Source organism: Mytilus trossulus, chromosome 10, assembly GCF_036588685.1.
Source record: "Mytilus trossulus isolate FHL-02 chromosome 10, PNRI_Mtr1.1.1.hap1, whole genome shotgun sequence".
Classification (NCBI taxonomy): domain Eukaryota; kingdom Metazoa; phylum Mollusca; class Bivalvia; order Mytilida; family Mytilidae; genus Mytilus; species Mytilus trossulus.
The window spans coordinates 38,363,210-38,387,594 of NC_086382.1; the positions used below are offsets into that span (position 1 = coordinate 38,363,210).

General features: G+C 32.6%; 1 protein-coding gene across 1 annotated transcript in view; it reads right to left on the reverse strand.

The window, feature by feature from the left end:
- LOC134687316 (E3 ubiquitin-protein ligase rnf213-alpha-like) overlaps window positions 1–24,385 on the reverse strand; it is a 78,193-nt gene that overhangs the window by 36,346 nt on the left and 17,462 nt on the right. Inside the window, exons 12-25 of the mRNA XM_063547504.1 lie at window positions 22,831–22,967; window positions 21,967–22,041; window positions 19,076–19,182; window positions 16,694–16,835; window positions 15,395–15,590; window positions 12,665–12,908; window positions 10,199–10,339; window positions 7,679–7,959; window positions 7,297–7,465; window positions 5,400–5,533; window positions 4,685–4,882; window positions 2,368–2,490; window positions 1,576–1,696; window positions 950–1,188 (exon numbers count right to left, since the gene is read on the reverse strand). Of these exons, the coding sequence (XP_063403574.1) occupies window positions 950–1,188; window positions 1,576–1,696; window positions 2,368–2,490; window positions 4,685–4,882; window positions 5,400–5,533; window positions 7,297–7,465; window positions 7,679–7,959; window positions 10,199–10,339; window positions 12,665–12,908; window positions 15,395–15,590; window positions 16,694–16,835; window positions 19,076–19,182; window positions 21,967–22,041; window positions 22,831–22,967 (2,307 nt within the window). The remainder of the gene's footprint in view (window positions 1–949; window positions 1,189–1,575; window positions 1,697–2,367; window positions 2,491–4,684; window positions 4,883–5,399; window positions 5,534–7,296; window positions 7,466–7,678; window positions 7,960–10,198; window positions 10,340–12,664; window positions 12,909–15,394; window positions 15,591–16,693; window positions 16,836–19,075; window positions 19,183–21,966; window positions 22,042–22,830; window positions 22,968–24,385) is intronic.

Below are 24,385 nucleotides of genomic sequence, written 5' to 3' on the forward strand. Positions count from 1 at the left end.
CTTTCCTTTGCAGTTTTTAAATTAAGTTTTACTTTTTATTTGGAAGCTGCAATCTAGAGATTTACTTTGTAGATAGATGTCTATGATAAATTAGTACTGCTGAATTTAATTTGCAATATTCTTATGCTTTTACGGTGATAAAATTTTGTAGAACGCTATAAATAAAGCATATGTTAAGGTTTTTCTTGACCACATAACAGTATCACAGTGAAGGATTCTTCTTATTAGGCTTTTTATTTTTTAAATGTAAAATATTTGTAAATAAACTGTTATCACAGAGATATGTCTCGCCTTTTTGTAATTTTGATTATGAAAATGTTGAAATCAAAATAGCAATACCTTAACATCTTACACAAGTTAATAGACCATGACTGAGGGGGCGGAGCCAAATAATCTCCATGGCAATGAGATGTGACAATGCTAATACATCTGCATACCAATTATCATTGATGTACAACAAGTGGATCTCCATAAACTGACCTAATCACAAACTAATACAAGTAAAGTAAGCAAACCATTCAAAGTCAATAGACCATGACTGAGGGGGCGGAGCCAAATAATCTCCATGGCAATGAGATGTGGCAATGGTAATACATCTGTATACCAATTATCATTGACATACCACTAGTGGTTCCCCATAAAACTGAGCTAATCACAAACTAATACATTGTTGACGCCGTCGCCGACGCCGGAAACAGCATACCTATGTCTTGCTTTTTGACTCCGTCAAGGCTTTGCTCATTGTTGAAGGCCGTACGGTGACCTATAATTGTTAATGTTTGTGTCATTTTGGTCTTTTGTGGATAGTGGATAGTTGTCTCATTGGCAATCATACCACATCTTCTTCTTTTTTATATAGTCAGTTTTATACAGACAATAACAAAGTAAAAGCACACTTAATATTTTGAGCCCTAAAAATTGGTTTGAGTACGCAATCTTTCCCACTTACTTTCTATATGGATTACATGCAGCCACAATTTTCAGTTTTTCATGCAGTTTGATTGGTTTTCCTCCTAGGGTTTTATCACACATTATTTCTTTGATCACACCAATAGCTTCTGTAGTGTTAGCTTCATCAAAGAATAATACAGTGTCCATGAATGGGTAATCTGCTGCATTCTTTCTTGCCATTTCTTCTGCCTTTCTTACTTTCATGATAATATCTGAAGCTTTTGTGCCTCCATAAACCTGAAATGTTTATTGATTTTTAATCAACAAGTTTTTTTTATCAGCTGTTCAAATAAATGATCAAAGCTACGTACTACTTACTACCTCCTTTGTAATATATAGCATTTAAAGACTGTTCAAGTTTAACTGCAAGCATTTCATTCTTAAAGTATATGAATTCAAAACCAATGAAGAATCATCATTGGTATGAACAAAGCATTGTTTCAAAATACTAGATTTAGAGCCTGTATCACTAAACAGAGTCTCTGTGAATCTTCAACAATGGTAAACTTAATATTCAAAATTTGTTGTTAAAATTACTCAATTGTTTTCCCAAATGCAAAACTAAGTACAATATCTTTATAATTCAAGAACAACTTCTTTATATAAAAATCTTAATAATTATACCTTCGTCAATATCATGTTTTTCACATTAACACCTGGGGGTTGCTGTAATTTGCACATGAACGTGATCAGGCGAGTTTTACCACAGCCAGTCTCTCCCATAATAATAACTGGTATATCACATCTAAAATAAGTAACATTGGTAACAGGAAGTAAAACTGGATGATGTAAAGTAGTATTAACAAGGAATTATTTGAATCTGGAATCATATTTCATTCTGGAAAATTGAAAAGAAATGTATGATGAAAGCTAACCAAAATAAATCAGGTTAGCCATGGCTATGTTGGGTTTATTTAGGTAAAGTTAGTAATGAAACATCAGTGAAAGTAAAATAAAGGTTTGCTGTGCATGCATGGCTAACCCTATTTAATTGGTTTAGTCTTAATCATTTTTTAGCCAATTTTCCAGAAATTGAAATTTGTAAAGATTCATATAATTCCTTGTTTATGCATCAGATACAGTAATTAAATGATATATAAATGAAAAATATCTAGAAACATAGCAATGACTCCCATTGACAGCAGAAACAAGAACGTGTCCCCACTACATGGATGCCCCATCCACACTATCATTTTCTATGTTTAGTGGACCATGAAAAAGGGGTTAAATCTTTAATTTGGCATTACAATTAAAAAGGTCATAATATAAAGAACATGTGTACTAAGTTTAAAGATGATTGGACTTCAACTTTATCAAAAACTACCTCAACCAAAAAACTTTAACTGGAACTTAAAAAATTCAAACAGTAGAGTAGAAAGATTTTGTTTTTACATATAAAACTCTAAGTCATATTACCTGAATCTCATATAAATAGCTAGTATCTTTTTCACATTATCTGTGGTCAACTCGTAGGTTTCATCAGGATCATGTATATTTTCTATTCCCATTACATAACACATTTTTTTGATTTTTTCAAGTCTAAAATTGAAAATTAATAAAGGAATATTTTAACTCGACAAATCAACACAAAAAACATGGTGTTCATGTCCACTTACTGGTAGGTGTTATTGTTAGATGTATTTCTTTTTGTATCCAACTAGTTTGTTCTTATGTTGTACTGTTACACCACTGTATTAGATTAGGGGGTAAGTAAAGCACCCACAAACATGTTTAACCCCGCTACAATATTCTTCATGTGCCTGTCCCATGTCATGAGCCTGTAGTTAAGTGGTTGCTGTTTGTTCATGTCTGTCATATTTGTTTTTCATAAACTGTTTTGTTATAAATTATGCTGATTGTTTTCTCAATTGAATAGTTTCATATTTCTTCTGCTTTGTCTGGGCCTTTAATAGCCGACCCCATGGTATGGGTTTTTCTCATTATTGAAGGCTGTACAGTTGCCTATACTTGTTTGCATCCTCTTCATTTGAACTTTGAGTGATTTTTGTCTAATTGGCAATACCACATATCTTTATTGTCGAGCCTTCAACTTTAGTCTAAAAGGCGAGACTAAGCGATCCTACATTCTGTCAGCAGCAGCAGCGGCGTCCACAAATATTCACTTTGTGGTTTATGTTTTTGAAATTTTATTAACATTCTTAAACTATCCTGGATTTCTACCAAAACTTGGACAAAAGCTTGTTCATGATCATAAGATAGTATCCAGAAGTAAATTTTGTAAAACAATAAATCCATTTTTCCGTCTTTTACTTAGAGTTTCTGCCAGGAAACAACACATTCACTCTTAGGTTAAAATTTTTAAAATTTTTAATAACTTTCTTATACTATTTTGGATTTGTACCAAACTTCAAAAGAAGCTTGTTTATGATTAAAAGCTAGTATCTAGAAGAAAATTTTGTTTTCTTCCAGTAAACATTACATTCAGTCTGCAGTTAAATTTTTTAAACATTTATTAGATTCTTAAAACAAGAGTGCACACGCTGAAATGTCTCCCTTCTTTACTAATCATTGATATTATGTTAAGTATAAAGCTTTATTAAAAACTATCACATAAACTTAACATTAACTAAACAAAGACCAATGAACCATGAAAATGAGGTCAAGGTCAGATGAACCATGCCAGGCAGATATGTACAGCTAACAATGCTGTTAAAATATCCATACACCAACTATAGTTGACCTATGGCATAAAGTATTAGATAAAAAGACCAAAACCTAAAAACTTAACTTTGACCACTCAACCATGAAAATGAGGTCAAGGTCAGATGACATCTGCCGGCTAGACATGTACATGTACACCTTACAATTATTCCATACAACAAATATAGTAGATCTATTGCATAAAGTATGAGAAAAACAGACCAAAACACAAAAACTTAACTATAACCACTGAACCATGAAAATGAGGTCAAGGTCAGACACCTGCAAGTTGGACATGTACATCTTACAGTCCTTCCATACACTGAATATACTAGCCCTATTGCTTATAGTATCTGAGATATGGACTTGACCACCAAAACTTAACCTTGTTCACTGATCCATGAAATGAGGTCGAGGTCAAGTGAAAACTGTCTGACCGGCATGAGGACCTTGCAAGGTACACACATACCAAATATAATTATCCTATTACTTATAATAAGAGAGAATTCAACATTACAAAAAACTGAACTTTTTTTTCAAGTGGTCACTGAACCATGAAAATGAGGTCAAGGACATTTGACATGTGACTGACGGAAACTTCGTAACATGAGGCATCTATATTCAAAGTATGAAGCAGCCAGGTCTTCCACCTTCTAAAATATAAAGCTTTTAAGTATTAAGTTAGCTAACGCCACCGACGCCGCCAGGTCACTATCCCTATGTCAAGCTTTCTGCAACAAAAGTTGCCGGCTTGACAATATCCTTGATTTTTACCAAACTTGGACAGAAGCTTCTTACAATCAAAAGATAGTATCAACAGGAATATTTTTCTGATTTATATCCTCATTTTTGTTGAGCTGTAATTAACAGAAAGAGAAGAGGAGATTTTTGTGATTTTGTTTTTATATATAACCTGCCATAATTTACGACAAATGCTTTAAAACAGGCCAGCATGCAAGTATTTAATATAGGCAGAGGAATTAAGGAAAAGGCTATCAATAATGCATACCTGAAATGAATTATGCATATCAAGAGACGTTAACATCAACAATTTCAACTTCTTAAATTTTACCTTGGGAGAGCATCAAAGTTTTCAGTAAGATTGACTCCATTTTTGACAAGAGCATCAAACAAATACTGGTGTATAATTTCTGGTTCAACAATGGTATTCCTCTGTACATCAACCAGGTTTCCTGTTCTTCTATCTATGTTAAATCCAAAGAAAGTCATGCAATGCTGGTCTGGGTTGAAAAACAGGTAAGGGTAATGACTGAAAGACATAAATTCAATCTAAAAGTGCATGGATTTATTTCAGCATTTATTGTATAAAGCCTCAAAGCAATTTCTAGTAAAAATAAAGTCACAAGATTAACATATGTTATACATATTCATTCACCTTGTATCATAGTGGAGCCCTTCGTTACCATTTGAAATTTGTGCAAAACTGTAATTGCAATTTATTGAAGAGATTATATAATTTGCTTTTTAAATATGATACCATTTTTATATTTTATAAAACTTTCATGAAATTGCAATAATTTCATGATCATTCAAACATTTTTAATACACAACTATATAGAAAGTTTTAATTCTAAAATCTAATTGTCAAAAGCCTTTGTTAACTTTATTCAAAATAAAGTAAATCTTCTGTACTCTGTCAATATTTCAGCTGTCGGATGTCAACACAGATGATAAAACATGCAATGATTCGAAATAGATAAAATTGACTTCAAAATCAAATAAACACCAAATTTGTGCTGTAAAATATACTCTTACTGATACTTTACCTGGTTTCCCAATTTCTCCTCATCTGGTACATCTGTATAACGTCCTCTCCCTCCTTTTTTTGGTCCTCTTCACTTATCTGTAGCAGTTGTAATGGGGATTCCTCACTCATTATCAAAGACCGGGTAGAAAAATCCTGTAAACAAAAAGTTATACAAGTAATATTTATCAACAAGGATTTCAAAGAAAAATGCTATCAACAAAACTTTATGTATGATTTCTCACTTATTTTCAGGGACCTAATAAAAGAAATTACTTTTTTTAGAGCATTTTCTTGTCCCTTTACCTAGTTAAACCAATTTCGCAAATTGAATTTTTTAAATTAAGTTGAAAATACATTTCTAAGTGCACTACTATATAAAAATTGCTAAGAAAGAAATTAAAATGTTATTTTAGGTGTCGTCAAATCGTACACTTTTGCCTAACCGGTTTCTCAGATAATCGTTCGACCGATTAACCGGTTAACCGGTAATTTAAGTTGGTGTTTGAAAGCCTTATCAATAGAACCCTACACATAGATATAAGATGTGGTATGAGTGTCAATTTGACAACCTTTCATCCAAGTCATAAATACGCTTTTAGAATTGAAGTTTTTCCTCTAGCATTATAAGGCTTGTCTGTGAGAATTCCTGGCAAAGTTTGACTTTTAATAATTAAATACATTGTATCAACTATGGCGTTTGTACCAACTTCAGATTAAAAATCATAAAAAAATTCTTTTATCTCGTAGAATTGAATATGTCATATGTCTGTAACCTATTATTCTTTCCTTTTCTCTTGTTGTCTCCGAAAATAGTGGGGTGTGTTTCAATTTGAAATGATAAATTATATAAGAAAAAAGAAGATGTGGTATGATTGCCAATGAGACAATTCTTCACAAGAGACCAAAATGACACAGAAATTAACAACTATAGGTCATTGTACATGCTTTACGACCTGTTTTTTCACTGTGTTTGCTTTTTTCTTTAAGCATGGTACTCATACTTTCACGTATACATTGAGAACATTCACATTGGTTTGCATTTCACAATTTTTGAATTTAAAGTAAAACTAACCCTTGCACTACGGAGGTTGCACATTTAAATAAAGATTTACACAATATTAGGTCTAAAACGAAATAATAGTGTAATTAGTAAAATTAAATCTCATTACTGATTTAAAATTACTGTTAAAAAAACATGTTGACTAATTAGGTTTCTTGAAGATCCTGCCCCAAACTCTAATTAATTTTATGTTTTAAGGATTAACAATAGCAATCAATATACTGGACAATTGATCTGTCAAACTAATTAACAAGACAAATTTTAAACAAAACATAACTATTTAATGATTTGATATTCAACACAAGTTTTTATCAAATCTATCGAAATTGAAAAAAGTCCGGTTAACCGGTTAGTGTTTTTGGTATTCGGTATTCGGTCGTTCGACCGATTAACCGGTTAACGGTTGACAACTAGTTATTTTCTATTTCAACAGCTATTTTCTTGTTTTGTGAGATACTTCAAAGAAAACACTTCTTTGAAGCAATGAATGTGTTTTTTAATTTGATAGATGCTTTTGTGTGTTTTTTTGTAAATGATGGTTTGTTTTGAGATAGTAATACATTGATGACTGCTGTACCAATATTTTGACTATTGTATTTATCATGTCTGTTTTGTTCATGCATCATTGTAAATATAACCGAATTTGATGCGATTGTTATGCAAGTGAGAGGTATAAAACCAGGTGCAATCCATCATTTTCTACATTTGAAAATGCCTATACCAAGTCAGGAATATGACAGTTGTTGTCCATTTGTTTGATGAGTTTTGTCATTTCATTTTGCCATGTGATTACGGACTTTCTGATTGAATTTTCCTCAGAGCTCAGTATTTTTTGTGATTTTACTTTTTATCTTACCCTAGACATTTGTATCAGAAGATGGAGTACAAACTTGGAAAAACCTGGTAAGTCCTCTGCTGCTGCTAAACTACAGAAAGCAGACACTTCAAAATCTTGTAATTGTTTATTTAGAAAGCTGACAAAATGATACAACTCTGACCATGACGGATCTCTGATACCACAGTGCCTAGAAAAAATGATTAATATAAAATACTATGATTTAATTTATTTTTTTGGGTACCAATTGTCGTGGATTGAGGAAAACTTCATTTTTGTGTATATTTGATTTCATGGTTTTCCATTTTTTTGTCAATATATAGTTGTAAGTTTTGATTTTCCATGAAACTAACTAAAAATCTGTAACTTCCAGAAAGAAAAAAATGTTTGGCATTAGACATACTTAAGTAATGTATTCAGACACTGTGTCTTATCCCCTTCTGGTATTTGAGCATTTACATCATGAAGTCTACAATTTGTATCAAGCCTTTTAAGATACTGATATGGTCTCTGGAATGTAGGACTCTTCAATTCTATACCATCAAACAGTCTATCATGGTCTAGATCTGTGTAGTGTGTTGGACGTCTGATGTTACTTAAAATCTCAAAACTTTCATGTGGTGATCTGCAGGTCACATGCGGTAAAATATCTAAACAATGATGTAAACATCTCAGTTTTCCTCCCTAAAATCATCAAACATACAGATAGCATTGCAACTATATTCATTCTTAAATTGTCAGAATATTTCTATTCAATATGCACACATTAAAATGTCTGGCCAGCTTGGCTATTAACAAAGAATTATGTATGATTTCTCACTTATTTTCAGGGACTTCATAAAAGAAATTACTTTTTTTAAAGCATTGTCTTGTCCCCTTAACTAGTTAAACCAATTTCGCTATGCTGGCTATTTTTTAGTCAACCTCCAAAGTCTTAAGATAAAGATTTATTTTCAAGTATCACATGAACATAACACTTACATAGGCCCATGGCAAATAGGTCAAGGTCAAATAAATCTTGTCAGATAGACACATTCAACCTACAATTATTTCATACACCAAAAAATGTAATCGATAAACAATGAGCAAACAGGTCTTGCTCATATAAACTACACCGGACAGACATGTACACCTTACTTTCATTTCATAAACTATAAATATATTTGATCTCTATTGATTACAGTGTTTGAAATATAGAACAAACACAAAAAAATAACATGAACAATAAAAACTAGAGGCTCTAAAGAGCCTGTGTCACTCCCCTTGGTCTATGTGAATAAACTAAAAACAGCAAATTTCCTTAAAAGTTCCAATTCAGGTGCAGCAACCCAACAGGTTGTCCAATTCATCTGAAGTTGTGAGGGCAGATAGATTTTCACCTGATAAACGATTTAACCCCCTGTCAGATTTGCTCTAACTTCTTTGGTTTTTGAGTTATAAGCCAAAAACTGAGTTTAACCCCTATGTTCTATTTTTAGCTGTGGCGGCCATCTAGGTTGATTGACCGGGTCACCAGACACATTTTTAAACTTAATACCCCAATGATGATTGTGGCCAAGTTGGGATTAATTTAGCCCAGTATTTTCAGAGGAGAAGATTTTTGTAAAAGATTACTTAGATTTACGAAAAATGGTTAAAATTGACTATAAAGGCCAATAACTCCTTAGGGGGTCAACTGACCATTTCAGTCATGTTGACTTATTTGTAAATCTTACTTTGCTGAAGTTTAACTGGTTAAGGAGAAGATTTTTGTAAAAGTTAACAACGACGTACAACGGACCAGGACGCCGGACTCAAAGTGATACACAATCCTGTTGAATATAAATCACCTCAAACAAAATATCTGAAGAAAAATTCTTCTTTATTTCTGAAATCTGAAATGAGAAAATTTGTATCCCTCACCCCTCCCCATCTTTTTCACCTCCCCTAATCCTTTATTCCAAAAATAATCTCGATTCCAATTCCTAATTAAGTTGGCAGCAATAACTTCTCATTTAACATAAAGTTTTAAAATATAAAATATCTTACAGCCATGGCAATATTAATTAATTGTAATTTCTAAAAATAAATTTACAGCTACACATCTCAAGACAATTATCACTTCTTTTAACATAATGTTCAAGCAGTGTAAAGGGAGGTAATCAAGTAATCAAACATATATATAACAGTATTCTTTGAATTTGAATTGGAATTCGATTTCCTCCTTTACACTGCTTTTAACTTGTCTAAATTGTCCTTAAACCAGAAAAAAAACTTGTTTCACCCCCTTTTTGCCCTTAATTGCTTAATGGTTTGATGTATTCCCCCATATAACCATCCCTTTGTAGTATGTAAACTTGTGGTATAATTTCAGAGAGATTTATACACTTAAACACAAGTTATTGACTGAAAACTACAAAAATGCTTATTTGCCCCCTTTTTTGGCCCCTCACATATTGAAACCCTATTTGGAGCAAGAACCCCAAACCGCAAGTCCAGCCTTTCCAAGTAAGAAACCTTGTAGAATATTCCAGAGAGATCCATACACTTAAACACAAGTTATTGTCTGTAAATGAGAAAAATGCCTCTTTTTGGCCCTTTTTTGGCCTCTTATTTCTAAATGTTCCAGGATATCAACCCCAAACTGACACCAAGCCTTCCCTTCATTATTTGGAACCTTGTGGTACAATGTCAGAGAGATCCATCAGTTAAACATAAGTAATTGTCCCTAAACTTAAAAAAATGCCTGTTTTTGGCCGATGACGATGCCGATGCTGGCGACAATGTGATACAATTTTTTGCAGTCCTATAAAAAAACTTATCATTGACCAACAACCATGAATGAAAACGAGGTCAAGGTTAGATGATACTTTCCAGACTGACATTTACATATAAACATCTCATGCACTCCTTCATTTACCAGTCGATTTGTTTCAAATCTCACCTCCTCATCTCTAGCTAGTAATGGCATTGATTCAATGATATAATAATCAAGTTCAGATCTTCTCCAGACATTTCCTGAACTGTGACCTAGACACCCAAGAACTAACAACTGGAACAGAAAGGCATCGACTCCTTCTTGTACCTAAAATGATAGTACATGTATTGTGTAATTTTGCAATATTTATTGCTGCAAAATATTGCTTCACATGAATATTAACAACCCCAGATGTGTCCTTTTATGCTATTTCTATTTTCTTTATTGTTATGAGTATTAATGTTTATGCATGTTGATTTAAGGAGGCTTCACGGGTATAAAAATTTTAGAAAAACAAATATTTTTCATTACAAATTTTTTAATTACCTTAAGAAGTTGTTACTTTATCATATGGTACAAAAATCATTCTAAAAAATCAATATGTGTTGGCCCCAGGTGACTTTTAAAATGTAGTTATCATTGAAAAAGCTCCAAATTATCTCCCTTTGGTGCAAAAAATGCCATTTTTTTGCATTAAAATTGATTTTTTTTTAACTCTTCGGTGACCTATATTTTTTATTGTTGTTTTCGAAGATAAGCTGTACATAAATTAAATATTTGTAAAATTTTAGTGATTTCTGTAATTAAATTCTTTTTTCAATATTACTGCTATTTCTCCTATGAATTCAACAGAAAACAAGAGGCTCTCGAGAGCCTGAATCGCTCACCTTAATTTTTTTGGTTAAATCTCTCATCAATGATTATTTTGGCTTTTCAATTTATTTAAATGTTCATTGAATCGTTCTATTTTCTTCAAAAGCAAAAAAAAAAATCATTTTCTCCTATGTTCTATTTTAGCCATAGGAGCTATGTTTCTTGACATACAAGGAAATAAAATATAAAATTTATACTAGATACTCTGAAACTCATTTAGCCTATTATTTGGCTGAAATTGATACAGCAGTTTCAAAGGAGAAGATTTTTTAAAGTAAGTCAACATGATGAACAAATTGTGAAAAAAGTCTTTAAAGGGCAATAACTCCTTAAGGGGTCAATTGGCAATTTTGGTCAAATTGACTTATTTGTATATCTTACTTTGCTTAACATTTTTGCTATTAACAGTTTATCTGTATCTATAATAATATTCAAGATAATAACCAAAAACTGCAAAATTTCTTTAAAATCATCATTTCAGGGGCATTATACCTGCAAAACCAGTTACCCGATTGGGCTAAAAATTTCAGGACAGGTAGACCTTGACCTAATAAATACTTAAACTTCTTGTCTTATTTTCTCTAAATGCTGGAGTTTTTGAGATATAAGCCAAAAACTGCATTTTAACCTGTGTTCTATTTTTAGCCATGACGGCCATGTTTTTTGACAAAATAGAAAATAAAGCACAAACTTTATTTTATACACCCTACTGACCATTCAGTTGAAGTTAAGTTGAATTTGGTTGAGTAGTTTTAGAGGAGAAGATTTTTTAAAGTTAGCAAATATGATGAACAAATTGTGAAAAATTGTCATTAAATGACAATAACCCCTTAAGGGGTCAATTGACAATTTTGGTCATATTAACTTATTTGTAGATCTTTTTTTGCTGATCATTTTTGCTGTTTACAGTTTATCTTTATCTATAATAATATTCAAGATAATGACCAAAAACTGCAAAATTTCCTTAAAATTACCAATTTAGTGGCAGCAACCCAACAATAGGTTGTTTGATTCATCTGAAAATTTCAGGGCTGATAGATCTTGACCTAATGAACATATTAACCCCATGTCAGATTTGCTCTAAATGCTTTCCTTTTTGAGATATAAGGCAAAAACTGCATTTGACCCCTATGTTCTATTTTTAGCAATGGCAACCATGTTTGTTAATAGATCAAAACTTCGGATACAATTTATAAACTAGATACCCTAAGGAACATTCAGTTAAAGTTTGGAAGTATTTGGCCTAGTAGTTTCAGAGGAGAAGATTCTTGAAATAGTTTACGACGACAGACGACGGACAATGACGAACGCCAAGTGATGGCATAAGCTCACATAGCTATGCCAGGTGAGCTAAAAAGGATATAACAAAAAAATGTATGCTTTTTTTGAAGGCAGATTGTGAGTGTAAATGAACAGTGACCCCATTTTTTTATTTCATTTTTCTATTAGGTATAAGATAAAGTTCATTTATAGAAAAAAATATAGCGAAATCTTATATTAAATAGAAAAAAATGATTTCGACCCGCGAGCCCCTTTAAAGATTAATACTGTAGATTCATTACAACTTAGTTATATATAGTCTATATGATTACTAATTTTTGTGGATACAGGTGAACAATGAATTGAAATAATTAATGAGGAACAAATTAATTTCCTAAAGGCTAATTTGAAGACACATTTTTTGTTTGAAATACATATAAAAAGGAATTCCATTTCTTTCGTAAGCAATACTTTTTATTTTCATAAAAAACAACAATATCAAAATAAACAGCAACTTACAACATGTGAAATATCTATGTGGAATATCCTAGGTTCATGACATTGTGGAGTTAATGTCTCCTCCAACAAAATGTCCATTATATCATCAACATTGATAGTTTTCTCATGTAAAGGGATGGTAATATCACTGGCTCTACGTCTGGTAATGTTAGTTATAAGTTTGTACAAATCTGTTACCATTCTTTTCTTGTACAAGGACTTGCCAACTCCTGCCCTCCATGATTTTACAACTCTTACACTGGATCTACAATTAGTTACTTAAATAAGGTTTATTACAAGAGGGACAAAACATACCAGAGGGAGAGTCAAACTCATAGATAGGAAGGGTAAGCAGATCCTGCTCCACATGTGGCACCTGTGGTGTTGCTCATGTTATTACAAATCCGATAAATAGTCTAATTTGGTAGGTCATATACATGAAAAAGGAAAGAGTATTGTAGTTACAACATAAGGAACATATCTTATATCATCTGTGAAACAGTTATTCCATAACGGTCAACCAACTCGTGATGGTGTCCGTAAAATTACAAAGGGATGATTTCTACTTCACTATTTGGAACTATTGGTTTAATAGCTTCCTTGTGACTAGCAATCCTCTATCTAGGAAATCGTGATAGGAAATACAACCCTAAGAATATTATATTAATTGGTGAGATATATATACTCGGTATGCAGGCGCTGATGGAATGTTGCTACATAGATATGGAAAGTTCACAATTGGGAAGCTGAAATCATCTCTTTTGTCGTAAAGTCTTGTTTTCAACCAACCCTCATTGTCAATTTCTAGATGTAAGCAGGGGTTCAAATTAGCAGTGGTCCAAGGTCCGCAACCTTCCATTTTTGCAATTGGACCTTCATTTTGGTTTCTCCCGACTAACCTTAGATTTGAAAGAAAATAAAAAATAACTTTGCCGACTTTTTTAACCAAAATTTTTCATGACAGTGATGTTCATTTTGTTCAATCGCTAGGTTAATACTGAAAATCCACAACCAGTAATGTGTAAATCCGAGTAAAATTGTATCTGACTGACACAAACAACGTTGAAAAACAATGGATGCCATAAAAAATATAACAATACCGGATCAGATTCCGGGGAGGATAAGGGTAATTCCGGGTTTGCCGATCAAATACAAGGAAAAAATAATACTTCTTGACAGTGGACAAAACACATCAATGATGATGAAATATAAACATTAGAATTGAAAACCAAAAGATACAATTCTAAAATGAAAGAAAAAGCATGTCAACATCAGTTTTGTATCTTACTGAGTTTGGAAATATTTCAACTAAAAGTAGGACCTGGAATTTAGGTTGTAGACCTTTCAGTTTGGAGTGTCAAAGGTCCTGGACCTTCCAGTACCCCTGTGTAAGTCAAGATATGAGGCAGATTTAGCTGTATCTGTAGTATCCTTTATCTCCAGTTTGATGGGATCTATTCGTTCAAAATAGTCATCAAATTTTGTATTATTCAGTGAGAGAACATCATTTATAAAGCAGAACATAAAGTTAAAGGATATTGCTTGCTTCTTATCTTTCTTTCTAAAAACTTCCTGTATGAAGTCAGCCTCATTATAATAAGGAAACAAGATAGCAAAAAGAGGGGCACAATTGTTTCCCATTGTATTCAAACAGTCAGTTGAAAAACTCATCCTCCAAACTTAACAAATATGTTGTCAATCAAGAAATCAAGCATCTTGATAATAGATATAGGAAGATGTGGTGTGAGTGCCAATGAGATAACTCTCCATCTAAATAACAATTTAAAAAAGTTAACCATTATAGGTCAATGTACGGCCTTCAACACAGAGCCTTGGCTGCTTCAGAGAACTTTTGGTTAGAATCAGAGTGATTCTTTTCAAAGTAGAATTGATCTCTCCCCAAGACAAGATATTTGTATCTAGGTTTGCCATTCTTTTTAAGGAAACAAAGTAATACCAACTCTTGCAATTTGTCTTTTAGATTGGAATGGGGAACACCTGTGTAAAGTGTAGAAAAGTCAAATGTTTTAATACTATTGCAAGATGAGAGAGACTTAGATTGTTAGTACTCTTAAAGATCTTTAGAATTTTTAAGTATTCACATCTAATTCACGCCACCTCTATAAAAGGCAGTTTCACAATAAAGGAGCCCGGCTTTGATTGCTGATAAAATAGATGTTAACTATTTTGAAAGAGGTTCGTGGAGCACTTGGAAGACCCAGCAATATAAGGACACTAATGTAGTTTTAGGTTCTTTTGTTGATGATTCTGGTACAAATTGTTTTTAAAGCAGACAATTATACAAAGTGTGTTGGACAATGAATTCTCATTAAAGGCATTAAAACTTTTAAGAAAGGTCACCATGCTCTCTTCTTGTGTGTAATGTAAAATTAATCTCATTCAAACTCTATTCTTTTTGTAAGACAAACAATCATATCACCTCCGAGTGCAGGAGTTTCTCACTACATTGAAGACCCATTTATGGCCTTCGGCTGCTCTATGGTTGAGTTGTTATCGCTTTGACACATTCCCCATTTCCTTTCCCAATTTTAGAGAGTACACTATTAAAAAACAGAGACAATGAATTTTGAAGTTTCTATCCTTTCTGTTTCTGGAATTTTAATATAATTTACCAATCTGCTGTCAGCATTTTTTAAACAGACCTGAATTAACAATATACTTATGAACAAAATTCAGTTTACATATTTGACAAATGTTTAAACATGACAAAATATTTCAGCATTTATCTACCTTTCAAAATCAGCAGCTGACGCAGGGGTTATTCCAGTAGATGATGATTCAACTTTCAGCTTTGTAAAGAGATATTTCCTGATAGTAGCACCATCTGTAAAAAGTTGTGGTCTACGATACTTATCAAGGGCTGTCACTATCCTCGACCTATCTTCATTTTGACTGCAACATATCACAACCAGTCTATATCTTCTTCCTACAATAACAGTTAAATTAGAGGCTCTCAATAGCATTAGTCATTCACCTGTCTCTACTTTGATTTTGGAAATCATGTAAAAATAGATAAAAATCCCAACAGATACCCAAATAATGAAAGAGGCCAAATTTGGTTTAATATTGATCCCGTAATTTGATAAAATATCCTGGTGGCCAACAGTAAATCTGCAACAAGTAGCTACACTTCGTCAGCATATGAACATTTATGCAATGTTTGATTCTTTCCATTCAGTGGTTCTCTGTAAGAAGCCATTTGTATGTATTTACCATAGGGTCCTTGTTAAACTAAGTCCCCCACTGGCAGCCATCTTGGATGATAGATTGGCTTCAAAGTAACAAAACTTGGTCAGCACCTCATAAGGATCATTCATGCCATGTTTGGTTTCATTCCATTTAGGGATTCTCTAATAGAAGACATTTGTATGTATTTCTCTTAGGGTCCTATGATAAACGTGGATGTGGAAAAGCTTCAATGTAACAACACTTGGTCAGCACTTCATAAGGTCCATTTATGTCATGTTTTGTTTCATTCCATTCAGTAGTTTTCTAAAAGAAGACATTTGTATGGATACCATAGGGTCCTATCTTAAACTAAGTCCCCCTCTGGCCGCCATCTTGGATGATGGATCATCTTTTACGTAACAACACTTGGTGAGTACCTCAAAAGGAAAAGTCATGCCATGTTTGGTTTCATTCTATTCAGTGGTTCTCTTAAAGAAGACATTTGTTTGTATTTCCCACAGGGTCCTTTGTTAAGCTAAGTCCCCCGCTGGATGATGGATTGTCTTTTAAGTAACAGCACTTGGTCAGCTTGTCATAAAGAACATTCATGTTTGGTTCCAATCTATTCAGTGATTCTCTAGAAGAAGTAATGTAAAAAGTTAATTACGACAATAACGGACAACAAAGACAGAGGATTGGCGCGAAATGATGAGAATACCTCACTTGGCCCTTCTGGTCTTAAGCATTTAATACAAACAGCCTGGTTTAAAACACCCTGGTTTATGACAAAACCATTAAAAAAAAAAGAGGCATAGAAAAGCAACCAACAACAACCAATGATTTACATGCAGCATATTTTACCTTTACTATCAGCCTGTTTCATGTGTCTCTCCAAAGATTTCTCTCCCTTCTCACTGACTTCATAATCCAGGAGATCAGCATTTACTAAACAATAGACTTTACGGTTATCTGCAAACAAGGCTCTTCTCCAGAATATTTCCAGCTACAGAAAAGTTTTAGATAAAAACAATTCTACTTCATTGACATGTTTAAACTTACATTTTCATCAGTAGGAAAGTATTAGATTTTTTTTTTTCATTTGAAGATAACACCATTCAGTTATTTTGAATTCAATACTGTAAATTCAGAAATTATTTACTACATTTACTACATTTTTTTAAGAATGGACAACAAAGCAATATTTTTAATTGCAATTTTGTATATGCATCAGATATTAGAATGCTAGTTATCATTGCAATACTAGCTCAGTCCCATATTATTCCCATTAATGTAAACCTCACAATAATTTCCCAATTTTCAAAATATGGTTTGTATCCTCTATTTCAATTTCAAGAATTCTAAAAAAAATTAAAAAAATAAGTGTGTAAAATTTTAACTGAACGGGATAAATTTATAATACATGCCCAAAAAATTGACTGCAAACAGATGCAAACAACAAAAGGTTGCTTACAATTGGTTGCAAATAAATAAGGGCAATAGTCTAAAATACACATAATTCAAAGAACTTTAAATTATTGCTTAAATCATGAGTATCAAATTTGCATCCTGCCAATGTTTTGTAGTTGTATAACCAAGTAAATATTTGTGTAAATGTGAATTATTTTCATTTTATTTTCAAATTGCATTTGAAATGTTGGGTCTATGACAATAAGAGTTCACACACTGAAATGTCTCGCCTTCTTTACTAATCATTGATATTATGTTGATAGTCCTAAATATAAATCTTTATTACAACTGTCACATAAACTCAAAATTAACCAAAAAAACTAAACATTAATCAATTAACCAATGAAAATGAGGTCAAGGTCAGATGAACCATGCAATGCAGACATCATGAGACATGTTCACTTTTCCATACACCAAATATAGTAGACCTATTGCATATATTATAAGAAAACAGACCAAAACACAAAAACTTAACTATAACAACTGAACCATGAAAATGAGGTCAAGGTCAGATGACACCTGCCAGTTGGACATGTACACCTTACAATCATTCCATACACTAAATATAGTAGACCTATTGCATATATTATAAGAAAACAGACCAAAACACAAAAACTTAAAGTTCTATAACCACTTAACCATGAAAATGAGGTCAAGGTCAGATGACACCTGCCAGTTGGACATGTACACCTTACAGGCCTTCCATACATCAAATATATTAGATATATTGCTTATAGTATGAGATATGGACTTGACCACCAAATTTTAACCTTGTTCACTGATCCATAAAATGAGGTGGAGGTCAAGTGAAAACTGTCTGACGGCATGAGGACCTTGCAAGGTACACACATACAAAATATAATTATCCTATTACTTATAATAAGAGAGAATTTAACATTACCAACAATCTGACTTGAACTTTTTCCAAGTAGTCACTGAACCATAAAAATGAGGTCAAGGACATGTGACTGACGGAAAGTTCGTAACATGAGCCATCTTTTGGTATGTATAATGTGCACATTTATACCATTGGTCATGTATCGTGTAAGAGGGGTGCATGTTATACATGACTACAAACATTTTTTCAGTCTTTTTTTTAGGTCCAAACTGTGACAAAGTAATTTCCAAGTAAAGAGAAGAGTACGGAATATTTTTGCTGAAACCTCTATAGTTTATAGGTTTTACATGTTATATTTGTAATATGTATCGTATTGTTCTTGATTTGTCATGTTTTATTCAAATATAATACATTTTATATCTTTGTTGTTACGCTTATCGTGTAAAGTTGTCCATCAGTTTTGCAATCCGGAAGTTTGCCATGCCTTAATAAAGACACAATAAAGCTTGTGTTGTCTGTTAAATAAGCCTCTATGTTCCTTGTTGTCATAACTTACTGTTTTTGTATGTGTTCATCATAGAGAGTTTCTTGGGAGACAAAGGGGGCGCCCACTATTCACAAATGCACACTTTACATACCAAAAGTGGTCAAAAGTATGAAGAATCCAGGGATTACACTTATAAAATATAAAGCGTTCTGCAATAAAAGTTGCAGGCTCAACAGATGTCACAGATTGCTGATTTAAAAAAACCTTAATAAATTAAGCACACATTTTTAATCTGTTTTACCTTTGGTGAAATGATTTTAAACTTTTAAACTAAATGAAAGTTAAAAACACCAACAAATCATACAATAAGCATGGAAATTAACAAAGTTTCTTAAGCTGTAATAATTATCATTATTTTTTTATTATGATTTCTATTTGTTAATCATTTTACCATATCCAGTGTTGTTTGTGGTGTACAGAGTAACACTTCATCTGACTGTGGCAATGGTCGACTATCTTCAAAACTATAGACTGATATTACTGTGTTGTATATCTCACCTACAATCAATATCTTAAGTTAAACAAGAATGTGTCCACAGTACACGGATGCCCCACTCGCACTATCATTTTCTATGATTAGTGGACCGTGAAATAGGAATAAATTCTCTAATTAGGCATTAAAATTTGAATGATCTTATCAAAGGGAACATGTATACTAAGTTTCAAGTTGATTGGACTTCAACTTCATCAAAAACTACTTTGACCAAAAACTTAACCCTGAAGCGAGACAGACGGACGAACGAACAGACGAACGAAGCACAGACCAGAAAACATAATGCCGCTCTTCCTTTCGTAGGTGGGGCATAAACAAATCTACAAATCAAAGAGCTGCTAGCTCTGAGGTGGAAGAAGGTGAATAAAAGGTTACTTGAACTACCATAAAAGCAGCCCCACTAACCCAGCCTGCTTTGTTCCATTATTTTTATGACATATTTTTTTTCTTCAAACAAGAAGGTGTCATAAGTACATGGATTTCCCATCCGTACAATCATTTTCTATGTTCAGTGGACTGTGAAAATTAGGTAAAATCTTTAATATGGCAGTAAAATTAGAAAGATCATATCATAAGGAACACATGTGTACTAAGTTTCAAGTTGATTGGATTTCAACTTCATCAAAAACTACCTCGACCATAAACTTGAACCAGAAGAAGGACGGACGGACAGACCAGAAAACATAATGCCCATAAATGGGGCATAAAAATAGTAAGACTTGTTACATACCAGCCAACTTTTGAAAGTTCCTATGGGTTTTTTTAGTGCACATCAACAACTTTAAAGGTTTTAATTTTTAGGGAAGTATTTTGCACGATCTGCGAGTCTGTTTGCATGATTCTAGTTATTGAATCTGTAGAAAAGATGAAAATGTAGCTAGAAGACCAGGGTTTATTTTCTTGTGTAAGAATATTAGATGCTTGTTTAAATTTCCAATTTTGAATAATGCACAAAGATGGACCTTTAACAGGTTGGGAACAACACTCCAAATGAGGGGTAACCCTCATTGGAAGAACATTACAACCCACTGTATAAAATGAGCACCTTTATATTCATATTATTTGATGAAACTTTTCCCAAAGAACTATGCATCTATCAAGAATTAAATGGTCAAAACATGTCAAAAGAATTTTGTGATGTTTCTAAACTTATATCTTCTTTATTAATTTGACCCCTCATTCAGAAAAGTTGTTCCAAATATAAAGAATTTTCCCACTGTCAGTTAAAAAATCTTAAAAATGGTAAAATTATCCCTTGTTTTAGGGACAGTCCCTCATTTAAGGGACACCACTCATAATGGGGAAACGGGGGGGGGGGGGGGGGGGGGGGGATATGTTCCAACAAGTTTGTTGGTCTTTGTGAAAAAAGAATAGTACATTGTCCTTTAAATGATTTAATTGAATACAAAAATAAAATATGTTACAACAAGTATTATGTCAATAAATTATTTATTATCTTTATGGTAGTTCTGCATTATTGAATTTTGTTAATCAGCCATGCTTTTACCCTTAAGCTGTGTAAGAACCTGCTTGCAGATGAAAATTCACATGTCATGTTCACGATTTTTTACAACTAGATGAAAACACCAGTTCAAAATTTAGCATGTTAGAATTTTCAGAAAAAAACATTTTTGATTGGCTTGTTAATTGATCATGATAAACACAGAATTTGATTGGCTGAACACGACTGTCTTACCTTGGAAACGAAATAAGGCTTATATGATTTTCACTAAATCATGTTATAGAGTTTTATAATGATACCCTTAATATTAATATTTTTTTAATAAATGCAAGGACTTATGATAAAACGTCCTTAATAAGAGTAAATTAAGAGAATGAACACAGGGCGAACGTACTATATGGGCAAAAGAACTCAGGACGAACAGAAAAAGGGCGAGTTGCCCCTATACCAAATTCATGCATGCATACTACAAATATCTACAGTAAAAACATCCGGTTACAAGTAAACAAATAACGTTCATGTAGATGTGATGAAATCTAATAATTTACATAAATAAAAGGGTACATATAAATTTACGATCGTGATTGTTTTTTAATCCTAAATTACAAATTAAATGATTCAGATGCTAAATCCTGTGTAAAAATCGGTGTCAGGAATCAGAAGTTGTTATGAAATTGTAATACACAGAAACAAATGCGGCATACGGAGGTTCAATGATTTTAAAGTCGGCACCATAGGCCTTCAGAAGACTTGAAGTCTTCTTCCACCAAAAAAAACTAATGGATTATGCAGAACCCTCTTTCTTGGCATCTATTGCTCCTGTCAGGTTAAAAGCCTAAAACTGACTGCCAAAAACCTAAAACATGATATACATGTAGCAGTAGCACATATTTAACTTTTTTTTTCAAATTTTTTTTATGATGAAGCTTTGGCTTAAGGTTTTAAGCTTGTGTCCAAAATGTTTTTCAGAGGGAGAAAACTGAATGTTAAATTTTAATGTCTTGCCTCTGTGACGTTTCATCATGGTTTAGTCACAGGGGAGACAAGTAAGTCTAAAGTGAGACTTAGGTTAACGAAAATACTATATACAATAATTCAGTTTAAAAGTTGGCATTTGTGTAAATAATAAAATCTTAACTCTATTTCTGAGTTGATTATTTTGGCACCATTATTTATTTATGTTTTAAAAGAAAAAAAATAAGTTACATGACTTTTAAGATCTTTTCTTTTGTTGCTACTTATCTAAGTATTTGAATAAGAAATATAATACAATGTAACATACTCAGTTGAGCAATATCAAATATGTTGTTACATGACAAAAACTTACGCTGATGACAAATAATCATGTTTGGCTCTCCCATTTTAAAACATGGTAAAAATGACCTGTCAACTTCAAATGTTTCTGTAAAGAAATGGAAAAAGTATTTAAGACCAACAAAAACAGTATATTTACTGAGACGTTTTTCACAAGCCACATATATTATCACTTCAATGAAAAGTCTTGCCTGCTTTAGTGATCATAATTAAATTAATGCTGAAAGTCTTTAAGATGAAGGTATCAAATAAACTTAACATTCTCAAAGATTGAAGGCAATGAAGTCAAGATAAAATAAATCCTGTCAGATAGACATGTAGACCTAACTAATATTTAATATAAGTATTACCAAAATTGCTTTTGGCTTAAAATATCTGTATAGTAATGTACAAAGAAATCATCAAAATAAACCATGATGTGTAACATGCATATCTTGTCTTGATCTGTTATAACATAAGTAACACGACGGGTAGCAGGATCTGCTTACCCTTCCGGAGCACCTGAGATCACCCTAAATTTTTGGTGGGGTTCGTGTTGCTTAGTCTTTAGTTTTCTATGTTGTGTCTTCTGTACTATTATTTGCCTGTTTGTCTTTTCATTTTTGGCCATGGCGTTGTCAGTTTATTTTCTATCTATGAGTTTGACTCTCCCTCTTTTGTCCATAAATCATGATGTGTAACATGCATACCATGTTCTTCATATGATTGGTTTTATTTTGGTAAACTTCAAATACAGTATTTCAAAAATTTGATTGCAATAAATAAAGATAATTTAAACTATAAGCCAATAGGGTAAAATAAGTATTAATAAGCCAGATTTTACCTTGTTCATTGAGTCTATTCAGAATCATCCCTAGATGTTCTACACTAAGTTAACCTTGTTCTTTGAGTCTATTTAGAATCATCCCTAGATGTTCTACACTGAGATAGTCTGATACACTAGATGATATGGAGGTAAGAAATGTGTCCCACAGACTTTCCAGAGCTTTGATTAATATTTCTACATTATTTTCTCTGCCAATAAAGAACAAATACATTGTTTTTTAAATATGAGCATTGCCAGATAAAAAGCAACCTTATACAAATAAAAATAAATACAATTGTTGATCTTTTTCGATTTGATTTTTTCTGTTCATGTATGAAAATTGTGGTATAAGCAAGGATCCGGAAATTTTTCCATGTCATTTCGGTCATTTTTTTTTGTGATGTAATATTATCATGATTATCATGATGCACAATAATGCATGTTTCTGAGGGTGACAAGTCTTGCACAAGAACAAGTAAAGACCTTTTCTGTGAAATATTAGTTCAAACAAGTGTAACTGTACCTTGACTATCAGTAACAGTGATGTATTTGATGTACAAACTACTCGAGGAGACGTTTTTTGTTGTGTATTGCATCTCTGAGGTCATATGCATAACCCTATAAATTTGCATAAATTACTAGAGGAGTAATTGCGGCATGTTTCATCATTTTGAAATAAAGTTATATAAACCAATAAATAAACTGTGTTATGTTTCTTATTGTATGTAGATATATCGTTTATGTTGTTCAAATTGTTGCTGTTTGGATGAGTGTAATTGATTACTTTTAAATACACAACAAGATAAATGTGTATTCACCTGGTTTACGATTCGAGGATCAAAAAGGGGAAACTTTTCTGTGAATAAATAACTCAAGTCTGGTATAGTGATAACAATTGAATTTAATATCAAAATTCATGATTTTAAATAAATAAATAATTTATCTGAATGATAGTTTGTAAGCAATAACAACAATTCAATGAAAACATTTACATTGTAATACTCTACGAATGACAGTCTATAAATAATCAATACACGATATTAGCAGTGAGTCTATCAACGGTAACACATAAATACATGTACACAGAGTTAATACTAGTCTATCTAATGTTCATAAGCTTTGAGAAAGCATTCTGTTTATTACTTTGGTATACTTGTCTTTGGCGGTTAGACTGCCATTGACGGAGTGCTAGTTTTGGGTCAAAGTCTTCTACAGGAACACCCACTAATCCTATGCGCATCAGCTGATCTAAAGTGTCGTTGCTGGTCTTGCATCGGAGCTTTGTCTTTATGAGGTTTTGCCTAGAAAACCCACGCTCACACTCTACACTAGAAACTGGTAGGACACTGGCGATCACAATTAAGTTCACAATGTTAACGAATTGTTCTTTCATTGGAGTCACTTCTGTTAGTAGCTCAGCAGGGCTCAGATGTCTAAAGTTGTTGAAAATGATATACTTGATAGTACTCCATTCTTGTAAGGTGGAGTCTTCGTCGAAATTGGTGTAATGGCTAGTCAGTGTGGACAGTTGACTGGTACCGTAGTTGGGTAAGTCTGAAATGTTGACTGGAAATGAGGCTGGTTCAAATATAGTAAAGGCTTCAAAAATCTTAGAGTCTGGAAATCT